The sequence below is a fragment of the Trachurus trachurus genome (assembly GCF_905171665.1).
Source record: "Trachurus trachurus genome assembly, chromosome: 9".
Taxonomy (NCBI): Eukaryota; Metazoa; Chordata; class Actinopteri; order Carangiformes; family Carangidae; genus Trachurus; species Trachurus trachurus.
Window position 1 is genome coordinate 21,908,841 of NC_139895.1, and position 17,640 is coordinate 21,926,480.

The 17,640-nt window shown below is 40.4% G+C and overlaps 1 protein-coding gene across 2 annotated transcripts; it reads right to left on the reverse strand.

Annotated features, from left to right (window-relative positions):
- Positions 1–65: 65 nt before the first annotated feature.
- sftpbb (surfactant protein Bb) lies at positions 66–3,719 on the reverse strand. 2 transcript variants are annotated; one of them, XM_083978244.1, is made up of 11 exons: positions 3,581–3,719; positions 3,331–3,383; positions 2,885–2,959; positions 2,468–2,590; positions 2,233–2,367; positions 2,053–2,133; positions 1,780–1,963; positions 1,563–1,705; positions 1,182–1,262; positions 695–805; positions 66–566 (listed from the first exon to the last, which is right to left on the reverse strand). In XM_083978244.1, exons 1-11 carry the CDS (start codon positions 3,630–3,632, stop codon positions 522–524), a joined length of 1,083 nt encoding a protein of 360 aa, XP_083834370.1. In that variant the 5' UTR covers positions 3,633–3,719; the 3' UTR covers positions 66–521. The 2 variants fall into 2 exon arrangements, with proteins under 2 accessions (XP_083834370.1, XP_083834369.1); XM_083978243.1 differs by having other exon boundaries at positions 2,468–2,635.
- Positions 3,720–17,640: the final 13,921 nt, after the last annotated feature.

Consider the following 17,640-nt stretch of genomic DNA (forward strand, 5'->3'; position numbering starts at 1 on the left):
CACTCTTTTATCTTTTTACAATGTGGAAGTTTCTAAATAAATAATCACATGGACACACGTTTCTGTCTGAATGTTGAATTTTAATGACAAACCTTTGGTTCAATTTGATTTAAGGAGTTTGTGACAATAATATAAGACAGGATAAGCACCTTTGCAGTTGAGTGGAGTAGTCAGTTGGCCAAATGTTTTTTTTCTTCTCACTTTTTACATTCCTACTTTTTTACATTCATAACAACATACAGTGTATTGTACAGAATAACACGTAACAACACTTTTAACTGCTGCAAAAACGGATTGCTTAGACTGAATCCCAGCCCCAGTCTTGTGACACATCGATCCATGACTTCATGCAAACCAGGATATTTCCTGATTGATATTTATAGCTGATTGAATTGGCCTATGGAATGAATAATATCCTCAAAGACTAAAAACTTTTCAGTGCATTACATTTATAAAACATTCAACTGTAGATATTATTTGTAAAAAGAAAGTGGTTCTTTGTGTTTGAGTTGCAGTTTGGTTCACTCACTCTTGTTCCACATGAATTTCTCACAGAAGGCCTTGTTCTGCACAGAGAAGAATACACAGAAACAGGGTGTGAAAAATGTGTGTACACTGTGATATGCTGCAATTTTTAGATCACGGTTGCACTTTTATCAGCTTTAATTCCAACAATGAACTGCCTTTAACTTACACCACACTTCTCAGCAGTTTCTCTGTCTTTGCACCAGTAGCTTGGTCCCCATGTACAGCGATTCTTTCCCAGCAGCTCCAACTTCTTCGAGGCAGCGCACAGATCCGCTCTCTGCAGGACAGATGGGAGTAAAGCTCCTCAGAATATGAACCAGAGCAATGAATGGTATGTGCACATGACGGTTTAACTGGCTACGTCGTGCTCATGATTCAAGTTGTAAACTATATAAGTGAATCAACTACTGATTGTACGTTTTTAGCCACCATAGGATGTTTTCTGCTGCAACAGATGGTACCCTGTCAGTCTTTTTGCTAATTTCACCCGTGGTGAAGGTGTCGTTTATTATGAGGAAGTGAATAAATTATTGTAGTCACACCCTGTTGATCTAAAATGCTGTATAAAGACTTGAACATAAGAGTTTTCTTTTCATCCTGCCCTTCAGATAGATCATTGTACTTCAGACTTTTTTTTATAGATCAGTTCATACCTCACAAGCATGTCGAGCATCCATCTGGTTTCCCAACACCTTCTGCAGCTTGGAGCCATAGATTCTAGTGAAAGCCTCACACTGAAAAGAACAGGAGTTACTTAATAGTGACTCATACAATGTTGAAAGATTTTTCTTTCCTAATCTAAACATTAAAACATGCTTAAATCTCAGACTTGACTTTAAGGTGAGTTTTCGTTTATTTTAGAAATAAACAATTAAAGAATACCAACAGGACAGCCACAATGTAAAATCAGTTGAGTAAGTGCACGAGACAAATTATACTGAATGGATTAAACTTTAAATATGTTAAAGGTATAATGATTTGTGGATGACTGTTAGTTGGAGGTATTCGGTGTTGGTAGGAAATGAGTGTCACACCTTAGGGATGGCGTTGGGGTGGCTTGCACACACAGACTGAAGGAAAGAGGAAGTCTGACGTTCAGTGGAGTTGAGGCTGAGGTACAGTTGGCTCAGCACAGCTAGTGTGCGGCATGATTCACAGTCCGAAGGGAAGAGAACTTCTGAGAAATCAACAGAGCGTTAGTCTTTGTCTTACCTAGAGAGACATTTTATTCATGGTGAACATGCAACTGACCTGGAACATGTTTCTCCTCAAACAAACAGAGGTGCAATAAAGTACATATTGTGTGAGGTGCAGCAGATGATAGGAGGAACTCGACTATCTGTACGCCGTATTTGGAGACAAAATCATTACACTTTTCCGTATAGCTTTTAGGTACAAGATCGCAGACTTCTCCCATGAGCTTCATTAAAGCATCCTGTGGGGCAAGACAGAAGAAGATACTCAGATTTACATTATGTGATGTGTAATGTACCACAAGAAATGTACTGACACAAAAAATTTCACCTCAGTCATATTTTTGGGTAACATGGTCTCCAGTTTCTTAATGACGAACAAACACAGGGTGCAAACAGGATTGAACTGCTCCTAGAAAGTAGAACACCTGATTATAAATGGCCAATGTAATATAAATAAATAAGTTTCACTTCAAGTTTCATTTCATATACAACTTCTGCTTTCTCATACTGATGGCCTGATTGCGGTGCCAAGAGCAGCGCTGGATAGGTCGTCATTGTTTGTTGCACCGTGGGAAGGCTTCAGCAGCTTTTCCTCCTTGCGGGCAGCACAGAGTCCAAAAGCCATACAGGTCTCAACTGGTTTCTATAAACACATATGGTCTGATCAAGTTATTGATAATAACCATGGTGTTTATCATTTTTCCATGTGTCATAGGAGGAAGTGTGAATAGAGATTAACTCACCAGGTGCCCAGGTGTTTGCTGCAGAACTTTGGGCAAATACGACTTTGCCTGTGAATCACATACTGAGGCCTGTTCTCCTGGGAGGTGCAGACACAGGGCATGCAGGGCTTCATATACAGTCGCCTGCAAAGACACACAGGTCAGTGGATTGTCTGCGTTTGTGCTTTTCTACACAAAGAGAAACACTCTTAACTCACAACTGCAATGCAGTCACATGCAGAATCGTATGACATACCTAAACTTTTGTCAAGAAATGTAACAAAGTGACGTGTAAATACTAGTATTTCTATTATTTGTCTCCTATTATAAACAACTATTTTATCTTTTAAGACATTATGAATCACTTCTGCAAGTGAGAGTAAAGTGAAGTGAGAGTAAAGTGAAACTGCGCAATGAACAAATCACAAAGACCATTACCTTCGAATCTCTGCTGGAAATCATGTTGGCGGACAGCTGGATGATCTGGCTGCATTCTGAACAGACGTCCAGTGTCTAAGGAGAAGCCACAGTCAGATAATTATTTGTGGCCTGAGTGCAGTCATGTCAACGCAACTTATTTTAAACACAAGGCAGGGGTTTCCTTCACTCTGTGGACTTAAAAAAAATAAATATTTTTTTTAATATTAAGTCTAAGAAAATACCCAATGACAGTAGTGGAAAAAACATGATCTCTAATCAAATAATAAATGCACTGATTTTTTTTGGGTACCATTTTAAACAAGCAGCCTGATACAGAGACAGAATGTGAATGAGACTGCAGCGTCTCTTATTAGATTCAGGTACAGCAGATCCATGAGTATGCACTGGATGTAGTTTCATATATTGATTTGACTGGAAAAAACAGTGAAAATAAACAGGATTACCAGAGATTTCTGTTTGATCAATGACAAAGGGTCTATGATCAACCTGGAGTCTCCTTTTCACCGACAAACACAGAGAGACAAGAAACACAGTCAACAACTTAAAATGTCCTACAAAATTCGAATATATAAAAATACATATCTGCATCCTTAGAAATTAACAACAGCAGCCCGATCCCTGACTGAATTAATGGCGACCGGTCAGGTGACAGTAGCTAACGCAGAAAATACAATCTCTAAAACTCCATCTTACCGGGACACAGAGACGCTGCAAGGATCACCAGCACAAACCCAGATGCTGTCATGGTGAGAGGGAACACGAGATAACGGGAAGCTCAAATGATCTCGGTTACATACAGACCAAACATCAGTGCGTCTGTTTGGGTCGCACCGGAAATAGGGTTGATCATCCAATCAGAGTGGCCAGTGTGACGCGCAGTCGCTGTGTCGAGCAGAAATTTTAATAATTTATACACGACACCCGCACACACACCGATACAGACGCACAACTTAGAGAAGCTTCCTTAAGAGCCCACTGGATGGCAGCAGAGCAGTGGAAATAAACAAAGCTAGGCTACTGTTAAAAACAAACCAACAAACAAAACAAAATAAGGAATAAAAATGATTTTAAAATTCTAAACACAGTAGTAAACTGAATAAAACAAATAAGAGAATGACATAGCCTAGTATTAGTATAAAATATGTAATATCATATTACATGGATTTATACAATGTTGGTTTCAAATAGGTTTGTCTCCTACCAAAACGCTTTCAGCAAAGAGAGTAAATACAATTGAAAAATACAAAAAGTAGGTGAATGGTGTTATGATGTATGATGTCAGCTTTGCCTCTGGCAGCAGGTGGAGAGCAGGTTTCCCCTCAGTTTTGTGAAGTTTTGCCCCAGTATTTGTTTGAATTTCTAGAAACCACCATGACAGTGGTGCAAGGTGTAATTTGTAGACACTACAGGCCCCCAAACAAGGAAAGAGGCATATGCATTCCATCTGATTAGATTAACCCTTGTGTCTATGAATCTTTGTTTTTATATATAGCCACCTAGGAGGAGAAGGGTTGGGATTGCGCCTTGAATGTTGCATGAAAAGCAGCTGGGGATTGACAACACTGTGGGCCTTAAATTCCCTTTGTCAGTGAAGTTCAAAAGTGATTGACAGTCACTTACGTAATTAGTGAGTATATACAGCTTTTTTCCATCCTTGTTGGACACATACGTTTAAATGCAAATAATACAATAAAGTAAATCTAATTATACTATTCTACAGTTCTAGGATGATTGTGCTGTTACAGAAGGTGACACAAGATGCTAGGCCTATAAAAAACAGAAAATGTAATGCAACTGAGCAATTATAGGTGTGCGGAAGCGACAGTGGTTATATAATAGTTTCCGAGCCAAGTGTATATTTCACTGCATTGTATTTATGGTGTCAATCTTTTTCCAAAACATAGACTGACTTCATTTTGACTTCATCGCACCTTGATTCTGGCACATCTTGTCCTACCTGTTATGTCTCTCCTCAACCTACAGTGCATTCAGAAAGGTTTCAGACCCATTCAGTTATTTACCAATTTTATGTTGTAAAATAAAATAAAATAAAATAAAATAAAATAAAATAAAATAAAATGAAATAAAATAAAATAAAATAAACCTTCAACAAACCTTTTTTTTTTTTTTTTTTCCTTTTCCCTGTTAGATTAAAAAACAAAATAATCCATCACTTTTTTTTGGATTGCCAATTGAAAATAGAAAGAACAAATGACACGGATTCTGGAACACTAACTTGCCTGTGTTTTTCCAATTACATCTAATTATAATGTGCGCAATACACATAAACTTCTGGTCGTGTAGTGTCAGAAAATGCAAGCGCTTGTGTGTGTGTGAACGCTTAACAACATTTGTCAAATAGTGACAGACAGACGTGCGCATGCTGTAAGCAGCTTCTTGTTACGTGTGAAATACAATCACTTAACAATGCACGCACTTACAACACAATTAAGTTAATCATGCATGCACACACACACACGTTGCTTCGTGTCTCTGCTTATTTTGATATAGATGGAACCCCATACACACACACATCTCTATCATGTGCATAATGTAAACCTACATACCAAAACACTTTCAGCAAAGAGAGTAAATACAATTGAAAAATACAAAAAGTAGGTGAATGGTGTTATCATGTATGATGTCAGCTTTGCCTCTGGCAGCAGGTGGAGAGCAGGTTTCCCCTCAGTTTTGTGAAGTTATTTGCCCCAGTATTTGTTTGAATTTCTAGAAACCACAATGACAGTGGTGCAAGGTGTAATTTGTAGATATGAATCTTTGTTTTTATATATAGCCACCTAGGCGGAGAAGGGTTGGGATTGCGCCTTGAGTATTGCATGATAAGCAGCTGGGGATTGACAACACTGTGGGCCTTAAATTCCCTTTGTCAGTGAAGTTCAAAAGTGATTGACAGTCACTTAATTAGTGAGTATGTACAGCTTTTTTCCATCCTTGTTGGACACATATGTTTAAATGCAAATAATACAATAAAGTAAATCTAATCGATTCTACAGGTCTAGGATGATTGTGCTGTTACAGAAGGTGACACAAGATGCTAGGCCTATAAAAAACAGAAGATGTAATGCAACTGAGCAATTATAGGTGTGCGGAAGCGACAATGGTTATATAATAGTTTCCGAGTCAAGTGTATATTTCACTGCATTGTATTTATGGTGTCAATCTTTTTCCAAAACATAGACTGACTTCATTTTGACTTCATCACACCTTGATTCTGGCACATCTTGTCCTACCTGTTATCTCTCTTCTCAACCTACAGTGCATTCAGAAAGGTTTCAGACCCATTCAGTTATTTACCATTTTTATGTTGTAAAATAAAATAAAATAAAATAAAATAAACCTTCAACAAAAACGTATAATGAAGTTATTTGCCCCAGTATTTGTTTGAATTTCTAGAAACCACCATGGCAGTGGTGCAAGGTGCAATTACACACTACAAGCCCAAATATGAGGAAAGAGACATTAAAGGCATTCCATCTGCAGCGTACCTGAAACAAAACATGCCAAGAAGACAAATGATGCCAAGACACTGACCAGGTGTGGTCAGTGTGACAGCGAGTCAACACACACACACACACACACACACACACACACACACACACACACACACACACACACACACACACACACACACACACACACACACACACACACAAATTTGTTCCATTATTCCTGTGGGGACACTCATTGACATTATGTATTCTTTAGTCCCTTACCCTTGTGTCTTCACAACAATAGTGTTAAATCAACAAATGTCCTATAACAATAGAAAAACATGCAAACCCACACACCCGTACATCAAACCGGAGACACACAACAATTAAAGCCATCATACACGCTACAGTATACTATAGGAACATAATAGACAGCTACGTACTACAGCAGATAATGCCAAAAATAATCTCTAAATCTTAGTACAGATCAGTGTAAATGTTAATCCTTTCACACCTACAGAACCATGGTTTTATTTGTAATGTGTACGGAGGTGGACATCTGCCAAAAGGTCATGCTTCACTGCTCAAGTGACAAGTGACTCACATTTATCTTTTCTCCAGGAAACTGAGTGATGTTGAGTTGCTGGGAAACCTGTCTAGATACTTTTTGAGCCTCCTCTTCCTGTTGACTGATGGGCTATGATGTCTGCATGTTTTCATTCTCAGTCCGGCAAAATGTCACTGTAAATCTGGGAGAGAAATCAAAACAGTGGTGACTAAAGTACTGTAGCTGAACTTGTACTTGTAATTTCCTGCTTTAAAGTGAAACCATTTTATTCTACTTTACACAGAATGAAACATTGCATACTTTGCAGATTTAAATCCAACACATGATCATCATATTATAGCTGGTATTTTTGAACATAAGCTTCCAAAGAGTAGGCTTTATTAAATAAATTAACAAACCATTAATATTATGAATTAATGCAGTTATAACCCAGAAAAAATAATTTTGTTTAGGGTACAGCTCTGTTAGTGTTTTTTTTTTTAAGATAATCTGTTTATGATTAACTAACAATAATTTAATTTTGTTTTGTTCTTTCACAAACATGAAGCCCGTCTACTTCTTGTTGAGACCACAAACATTCTCCTATATTTTAATAATTTTATCATAAACAGCCACAAGCCCACAAGCCATTAAAGCAGAAGTAAGTGATATATTTGTGTTAATATAAGTCTTAAATAGTTATATCTTCCGACAGCAATCACTTACATAGAGTGTTTGGACCGAAACACGGGTCTCCCAGTCCCTCTGCTCTGCTCTGAGCCGAGGAGAAAACATTTATCGTATCCTACAGTTTTTATCCAATGAGGAGAGAGAACGGCATGCAGGGCTGTGTGTGCAGCCAAGGGACGCCGTGAATGTGGTGACGTAGGGACGAGGACTGTTATGGTGCGTTCAAGGAAACTCGTAACTCGTGTTTTTCCGACCTGTGAAGTCATACCAGTTCGATCTGGTACGAGTTCACGGGTCGGAAGTTACGAGTGGCAGTTATAGTGCACTTTCACCGGTAAAACAGGTCGGAAAAACACGAGTGGGTTGCCTGGAACGCTACAAAGTCGTAAGTTGTGACTTGAAGCTGTAATTTACGGTTTCAAAAGCCTGCCTGGTGTTATGATTAGATGTTATTACATGTTTGACCGCTAGGCGGCAGTACTGGTTAGTAGTCAGCTTACCGTACCATGTAAGGGGGTAGAGCAAGACTGCATGAAGCCACATGTATGTTATTGAGAACGTGAGACATTAAACTAAGTTACTTGCTATCAACACGGCCTCATCCTTGGAACACGAACATGACATGGTACCAGGAGTAAACTCGAATGGGCGACATGGATTTAAAACCACCGGAAAGTTTGAAACTAACGGGGAATGTCGACGAGAACTGGCGCACCTTCAAACAGCAGTTTCACCTTTATGTTGCTGCTACGGGACTCGAGGCAAAGCCAGAAGCAAGAAAGGTAGCGCTGCTGCTAACGATAGCAGGGCCACAGGCCATAGAAGTATTTAACACGTTCGTGTTTGACAGTCCTGAAGATAATGAAAAGTTGGATGTAGTGCTTAGTAAGTTTGATGCGCACTGTTCTCCGAAGAAGAACGAGACATACGAGAGGTACGTGTTTCGGTCTCGTATACAGCGGCAGCATGAGCCCTTCGATAGCTTCCTGACGGACTTGCGGCTAAAGGCGCAGTCCTGCAACTTCGCAATGCTGACGGACTCCATGATCCGGGACCAGATTGTCTTCGGCGTGGAGGATAAAAAGGTCAGAGAGAGGCTACTACGGGAGATGGAGCTGACGCTGGCAGGAGCCATTAAGATCTGCCAGGCGAGTGAGCTGTCCCGAAGGCACGTGAGGACGTTCAGCGAGATGTCTGCAGTCGCCTCGGCGCAGAGCGACAGCGCGGCAGCGGTTGGAGCAGTGTCGTATCAGCGGAGACGGCGCACACAGACCCGGCCTGCACAGCAGGAGGACGTGATGATAAACTGCAAGCGCTGCGGCTCACAGCACAAGCCTAGACAGTGTCCAGCGTTTGGTAAGCAATGCTCCACTTGCCAAGGCAAGAATCATTTTGCTAAACAATGCTTCTCCAAACGGAAAGAGTGGAAAAAAGAAAAAACTGTAAACTTAATAGACGAGCCTGATCTAAGTGACACGTTCTTTGTTGGAATGGTGAATTGTGAAAGTGAACAAATAAATAAGCCAGACAATGTAAATGATGTCACTACAGAAGATAAGTGGATAGCTCCTCTAATGATAAATGGGACTGTAGTCACCATGAGATTGGACACTGGGGCAAAAGCAAATCTCATAAGCATGTGTGATGTGAAGGCAATGAAAAATAAGCCACAAATAAAAAGAAAAGAATCTGGACTGAAAGACTACAATGGGCGGCCAATCAAATGTTTGGGCACATGCAGGTTGAGTGTCACAGTTAAAGGAAAAGTGCACCACCTATCCTTCTTTGTTGTGAATGAGGGACGTGAATCACTTCTGGGTGACAGAGCCTGTGAAGAACTGGGGCTTGTGGAAAGAGTGTATCAACTGATATATACTCCAGGTAAACACCTAGTCCTTGCTGATGCCCTATCCAGAGCAACTACAGGCGACAGTGTGAGTGCAACAGACGAGGACATACAGTGTCACGTGAACATGGTGTCGGCTACACTGCCTGTGTCTGACACAAAGTCAAGACAAATAGCGGAGGCTACAGCAACGGATGCTGAGCTACAGCATGTCATGCAGAACATGGATGAGGGATGGCCAGCTGGTTCGTGTCCACAATTTTACCATGTCAGAGGTGAGCTTAGTACTGTGGATGGTCTGCTGTTGAAAAAGGGCAGGATTGTTATTCCACGGGCTTTGAGAATGGACATGTTGCACAGGATACATGAAGGCCATCTCGGCATCGAAAAGTGCAAAAGGAGGGCGAGAGACACGGTTTTCTGGCCCGGACTGAACAAAGACATTGAAACACTTATAAGTAAATGTGAAACATGCCAGAAACACAGGAACAAGCAGAGCAAAGAGCCTATGGTGGTAGCTGAGGTGCCAACAGCACCATGGCACAAAGTAGGAATCGACTTGTTTAATCTCAGAGGTAAAGACTATTTAGTGGTAATGGATTACTACTCAAACTTCCCTGAGATGGCGCTACTAACAAGCTCAACATCAACTTGTGTCATAACACATGCTAAATCTATCTTCGCCAGGCATGGCATCCCACACACCGTGGTGAGCGACAACGGCCCCTGCTTCAGCAGCAAAGAATGGCAGAAGTTTGCAGTGCAATATGATTTCAAGCTTGTGACGTCAAGCCCACACTATGCACAGTCAAACGGGCAAGCTGAAAAAGGAGTTCACATTCTCAAGCAACTCCTAAAGAAAGCAGCTGACAGTGACTCGGATCCCTATCTGGCTTTATTGAGCTACAGAGCATCACCTCTTCAGTGCGGTCTATCACCAGCTGAACTGCTGATGAAGAGGAAGCTACGAACAACTTTGCCGAGTCATCAAAACGACAAATTAAAGCAAAAGAATCACTCAAAGATTGAACATAAGCTACGACAACAGAAAATGATGCAAAAGTCATTCTATGACAGAACAACCAAGCATCTCCCTCCACTGATTACCAACAATACAGTCAGGATTGAGGATGCTGATGGATGGAGTCCAAAAGCAACTGTCCTGCAAGAAGTTGCTCCACGATCGTACACGGTGAAAACTGATGATGGACAAATCCTCAGACGCAATCGTCGCAGTCTATTAAAGACTCCTCAAGGGACTGTTGGTGAGCTCAGTGTAACCTGTGGTGAATCTCAGGTAACTCCCACACCTGTTATGGACTGTAACACTGACTCTCACACACCTACTCCAAGCGAACCTGAGTTAAGAAGGTCCACAAGAGAAATCAGAAAGCCTGATAGACTGAACTTATAAACAAAGAAAATTCGATATGCATGTTAAACATGTTGAACAAAATGTATATTGATTGATGTTGTGAATGTGTTCTAAATGGTCTAGTGTTGGCTTATGTAGCCAATGTCATATCTGGCCCCCTGCGTTGTGTTTCTCACGGCCTGCCCTAGGTGGGGTTCGATCCCACGACCTCCCGCACCGGAGGCGACGATGCTAACCTCTTCGCCAAGAGGTTGACAACCACTTGGTAGGTTGGTTAGCACGTCCTTTATGGGTGGAGTGAGTGCACATCCGTGCACATCCGTTACACTCACCCCCGCTGAACTCACTCCACCCAGGGCATCCGGGTCACGGCACCACTGTAGCCGATGTCATATCTGGCCCTCTGCGTTGTGTTTCTCACGGCCTGCCCTAGGTGGGGTTCGATCCCACGACCTCCCGCACCGGAGGCGACGATGCTAACCTCTTCGCCAAGAGGTTGACAACCACTTGGCAGGTTGGTTAGCACGTCGTTTATGGGTGGAGTGAGTGCACATCCGTTACACTTAGATATGAGTTATGCAACCAGATATAAACTGTTTATACAGCTTATGTGTTGCAGAGTTATGCTGAATGTGAAATGGTTAAAATAACTGACACAGCTAATGTGATAATTCATGTTAATGCATTTTACCTTAGAAAAGGGGGGATGTTATGATTAGATGTTATTACATGTTTGACCGCTAGGCGGCAGTACTGGTTAGTAGTCAGCTTACCGTACCATGTAAGGGGGTAGAGCAAGACTGCATGAAGCCACATGTATGTTATTGAGAACGTGAGACATTAAACTAAGTTACTTGCTATCAACACGGCCTCATCCTTGGAACACGAACATGACACCTGGAACGCAGCATTAGCCAAAACGACTGGATCGCTTACTTCTGCTTTAAGCTTCTGAACAGCTGTGATGCACTTGCACTTGACCCATTCCTTCCTGTTATGTGTGATATCCAGCTGGTCTGGGCTGGAGGGAGGAAGGTGACTGTGATAATAATTGTTACTGTACTGCTCCTGTACTAGTGCTGCTCTCTCTCTCTATACTCTGCACCCAATGTGAAGAGGGTGCATAGTACTGTATATTTACATGTGTCTGTGTGTCTATGTTTTGTTTTTGAAATACCTTGGGATTCCCTTACAGGAACAAATAAAGTTCTTCTTTTAAAGGTTGTATTACTTGTTACCTACAGTACTTTCTTAATTTAACTTCTGATGTCATACATTTAGTGAACCACCAAGTTGTCCCTCTGGTTTGTCTGGTGTGTCATTGTTCTCTCTTCATGCATAACAAGCTCACTCAACTCAAGCAGCCAGCTGTCTGACCAGAGACAATGAGACTTATTTCTAAGGGGTATTTCCCTGTGCAGACACCTGGGTGACACTCAAGATAATTAGAAGGAACTTCCCATCAGGGTTTATTTGTCTTTCCTGTTGCAAGCCAAGAGCTTCTTATTGTTTAATTTATTAAAAAATAAAAAGCAAAAGCTTAAATCTCTTGTTTATGACAGATAAGATTACACAAATATACACATCGTAACACGTATCTGAAAAATAATGTTATCCACCGCTCCATGGATTTCTTTCGGCTTTGTTGAAAACAAATGCACATGGCCGAGAGGAGGGTTAGCAAAACAGCGGTAAAGCGATCAGACTTGCATAGTTCCCCCTTAAAGCAGAAGTAAGTGATATATTTGTGTTAATATAAGTCTTAAATAGTTATATCTTCCGACAGCAATCATCATACATAGAGTGTTTGGACCGAAACACGGGTCTGTCAGTCACTCTGCTCTGCTCTGAGCCGAGGAGAAAACATTTCTCGTATCCTACAGTTTTTATCCAATGAGGAGAGAGAACGGCATGCAGGGCTGTGTGTGCAGCCAAGGGACACCGTGAATGTGGTGACGTAGGGACGAGGACTGTTATGGTGCGTTCAAGGAAACTCGTAACTCGTGTTTTTCCGACCTGTGAAGTCGTACCAGTTCGATCTGGTACGACTTCACGGGTTGGAAGTTACGAGTGGCCGTTATAGTGCACTTTCACCGGTAAAACAGGTCGGAAAAACACGAGTGGGTTGCCTGGAACGCTACAAAGTCGTAAGTTGTGACATGAAGCTGTAATTTACGGTTTCAAAAGCCTACCTGGAACGCAGCATTAGCCAAAACGACTGGATCGCTTACTTCTGCTTTAAAATGTTGTACAGTCACAGAGTGCTCAGGACAGAATTATCTCAAAGCCCTGCTCTTTGCATTTCTGGCGTAATAGGTGTCAGTTATTATCACAGCAGAGGTGTCAATGGAACACCTCAAATCAATTCAATTCAAAACCTTTATTTATAACTCGGGACCCATTGAGGGAGACCCTCATTTTCAATGGGGCCGAGTGCACAATAACATAAATCACAATAGCAAGCAGAACAAGTTACAATTAATCGGTAAGCAAGAACAAATTGTTTCATAGGCTACTGTTGGGCAACAAGGTGCTTGAATCTGTTTAGGGGGGGTGGAAAAGCCAACTTCAAATGATAGCCTGTCATGTTCTCTTTGTGACATTATGACATGTCTGAGGGAGATGGCAGTTTAAATATACAGTCCTGTGAGTCACACATCATTCACCTTAGATCACTCTTTGTCTCTGCTGACAGCATCTTATGGCGTCATGATGGTACAATGTGAGAACAGCAACAATACAGTCAGGATAGCAAGATTAAAAACACATAATCCTCATTTACAGAATTTACATTACAATCCCCCCTTTGAGTCTTCATGCTCCACCTTACCTCTACTTATGGCTAATTGTGACCCACTGTGATGACTGTAATTCGATATTTATTGTTAAATAACCTGAATAAGAGGAGCAATAGTCATCATAGCCTACAGAATAAAATATTGTTGGACTACCGGTATTCATTCTTTGTATCTGATGGAATAAGACTACTGGGCAAGTTATGTGACTGAGAGTAACATAATGGTTTTAAGATGGTACATGTAGGTGTATAATGAAGTTCCACGCAACCTGGTTTTTTCCAGTCTGCAAAAACCTCAACCAGTTGGTGTAGGTTTGTCAGAGGATAAACCACTCCTTCCACATTTCTCCACCTACTGTGTTGACTGTCTGACAAAACATGTCTCATGACGCAATGTGCATTGGGCATAAGAGGAATAATGAATAAGCTGCAAGTGAAAGTGTCAATCTTTGGGACAGTAAATGTAATTTCTTGACCAAGATTGAACATCAGAGACTGCAGATTATAAAAAATAAGAGTTTTTTTATAATCTGCCAAGAGTTATGGCAGATATAGCAGATAAATGTTCAATCTAAAACTATATGTTATTAAGGGACCCATGACATTTAGTATACCTTCTGTCTCACAAAAGTCAGTCAGGTTTAACTGAATGCATTTGTCAGTGGGACTTAATTGTGTATGCATCTCATAGTTGTGACCTGCTGAGATGGTGCAATTTAATGTATGATCATATAGAGTAGAGCCATCTTACACTGGAAACAATCAACAAAACCAAAAAAGGCTAAACAAGATAGTAACAACAACACAGTTACACACAGATTCAGAAAATGATCTAGGATGGTAGTATCTTTTACAGTACATTTTTCTGAGTGTTTTGCGAGTTGTGATTTTTATAGTTCTATTTACTTGTAAGTGAGCATAATTTTGTAATAATAATGCATATTTTTTCCTGGAGAATTTATTGCACTGCCATTAAAAATGATTGTAGAGAACTTCCCCATGATAAAGCAACTTCTTCAACATCCACAATGAACCCATCGCTCAGGTCTCTTCTTATAAGTACTTGGGAGTTTATATTGATGACACACTCAGCTGGAGGGCCCATGTGGAGAGTCTGCTCCAAACTGCAGAGACTGTATTTTCTGCGCAGATTGAGAGTTTTTGGTGTTGAGCAGAAATGTATGTTGTTGTTTTATCATTCCGTACTGGAGAGTGTCATAAGGTACGGAATTACAGCCTGGTATGGCAACTTGTCTGTTCAACTAAAGACACAAATTAATCGCCTGGTACAACATGCCATGAAAATCATGGGCGTTAAAGATCATGTTTCTCTTCAATCCATTTACGAACAATCCACCTTGAGACACACACGCAAAATTTTGTCTGATCAATCTCATATTCTCCATTCAGAGTACCAGCTGCTTCCTTCTGGGAGGAGATTTAGAGTTCCCCGGAGCAGGTTGAACCGCTACAAACATTCTTTTATTCCAACATCTGTTAATATTCTGAATGCACATATGTAGTTGTACAGTTGATAAAACACTGTGCACTGTATTGTAACGGTTGGGCAACTGCCATTTTGTGTTGCTGTGTGCTGTGTTGGTATGGTTAATGTGTACTGTATCAGTACAGGTTATTGATTGATTGATTGATTGATTGATTGATTGATTGATTGATTGATTGATTGATTGATTGATTGACTGATGTATATTTTATGATGCTGTGTACTGTAGCAGTACGGGTTACTGATCGCTCGATTTTTATTGTTTGTTTGTTTGATTGTTTTTATTGTCAAACTGCGGACCACCTGTGAAGCCCACAACGAATTTCCCTGCGGGGACAATTAAAGTATATTGAATTTAATTGAATTGAACACAGAAATTCAATGACATTAAAAAACAAAACAAAATAATAACATAAAGTAGAAGATAAGGACAGTTCAAATTCAGTAAGCCATATAAAACAGGGGAATAGTGTTTTTTTTATTACTACTATTATTAAAGCAGAAGTAAGTGATATATTTGTGTTAATATAAGTCTTAAATAGTTATATCTTCCGACAGCAATCACTTACATAGAGTGTTTGGACCGAACCACGGGTCTGTCAGTCACTCTGCTCTGCTCTGAGCCGAAGAGAAAACATTTCTCGTATCCTACAGTTTTTATCCAATGAGGAGAGAGAACGGCATGCAGGGCTGTGTGTGCAGCCAAGGGACGCCGTGAATGTGGTGACGTAGGGACGAGGACTGTTATGGTGCGTTCAAGGCAGCCCGTAACTCGTGTTTTTCCGACCTGTGAAGTTGTACCAGTTCGATCTGGTACGAGTTCACGGGTCGGAAGTTACGAGTGGCCGTTATAGTGACTTTCACAGGTAAAACAGGTCGGAAAAATACGAGTGGGTTGCCTGGAACGCTACAAAGTCGTAAGTTGTGACTTGAAGCTGTAATTTACGGTTTCAAAAGCCTGCCTGGAACGCAGCATTAGCCAAAACGACCGGATCGCTTACTTCTGCTTTAATTTTTTTTTTTTCTTTTTTTTTTTTTTAATAGTGCCATATAGTGAAAAGACATACAGTTACTACGGACAAACTACAAAGGTGCAACGTGGGTGACTAACAAATAATAATATCATACCAACAAGACTTCAAATAGGCAAACAGAGAAGAGACAAGAACAAAACAAGACACATATATACATATGATAATGGTAATAAAGTTAGTAAATTTCATAATAAATGAAAGAAGAAAAGAAAAGAAGAAGGATATATATCATGAAGAAATAAATACAAATAGAATAGTAGGGAGGTTAAGCCCAAAAAATAGGCCTTTGACTTCAAGTCATGATGCAAAGGTCCCCTTTGGCATGGAAGTACCTTAGGGTCATACAAATAAATCTATCCAAAGACACAAGTGAGATCACACTTTGTATCCGAAATAAACACGTTTTTAAAATGCCTTTTTTTAATTGAGAAAACGCATGTTAAAAGCACATTCCATTTAGAATGTCCATATAAACTCAGGCAGATCCCCTGATGCCTTCAGCTCATGGATGAGATCTACAGCTTCTGAGACAACATGGAGCTGCTTGTGTGACAGGATATTGGGTTTTAATAATGTAAAAACATTAATAAAACTATACTGATACTGATTTGTTGAACATCAGACGGAGTGCAACAAATATAGCCTACAAGTAGTTAAATAATAAGATGTAATTCATATCACAGTGGTGTCAGGAAAGACCAATTAGCCAAATATTGTGTTGGTCAAAATATAGGCCTACCTATAACTAGTTACTGCTTGTGTATGTTGATTAAAAAAGTTGAATTTACATGTATGACCCATTCTGGGTTATATTATACATCAACTTAAAGCAGAAGTGAGTGATATATTTGTGTTAATATAAGTCTTAAATAGTTATATCTTCCGACAGCAATCACTTACATAGAGTGTTTGGACTGAAACACGGGTCTCTCAGTCCCTCTGCTCTGCTCTGAGCCGAAGAGAAAACATTTATCGTATCCTACAGTTTTTATCCAATGAGGAGAGAGAACGGCATGCAGGGCTGTGTGTGCAGCCAAGGAACGCCGTGAATGTGGTGACGTAGCGACGAGGACTGTTATGGTGCGTTCAAGGAAACTCGTATTTTTCCGACCGTGAAGTGGTACCAGTTCGATCTGGTACGAGTTCACCGGTCGGAAGTTACGAGTGGCCGTTATAGTGACTTTCACCGGTAAAACAGGTCGGAAAAACACGAGTGGGTTGCCTGGAACGCTACAAAGTCGTAAGTTGTGACTTGAAGCTGTAATTTACGATTTCAAAAGCCTGCCTGGAACGCAGCATTAGCGAAAACGACCGGATCACTCACTTCTGCTTTAAGGTCAAAGGAAAAATGATTTTACTGTTCTCAAATGTAAAAATTGGACCCTCTACATTATAAGGCTTATATAACCTTTTACTGAATACATTTTACATTGTGCTCCTAAAGTAAACTAACAAATTTTAGTGTAGAGCGCCCTTAATAAGCAATGTTCAGCTTTTATGTACATATA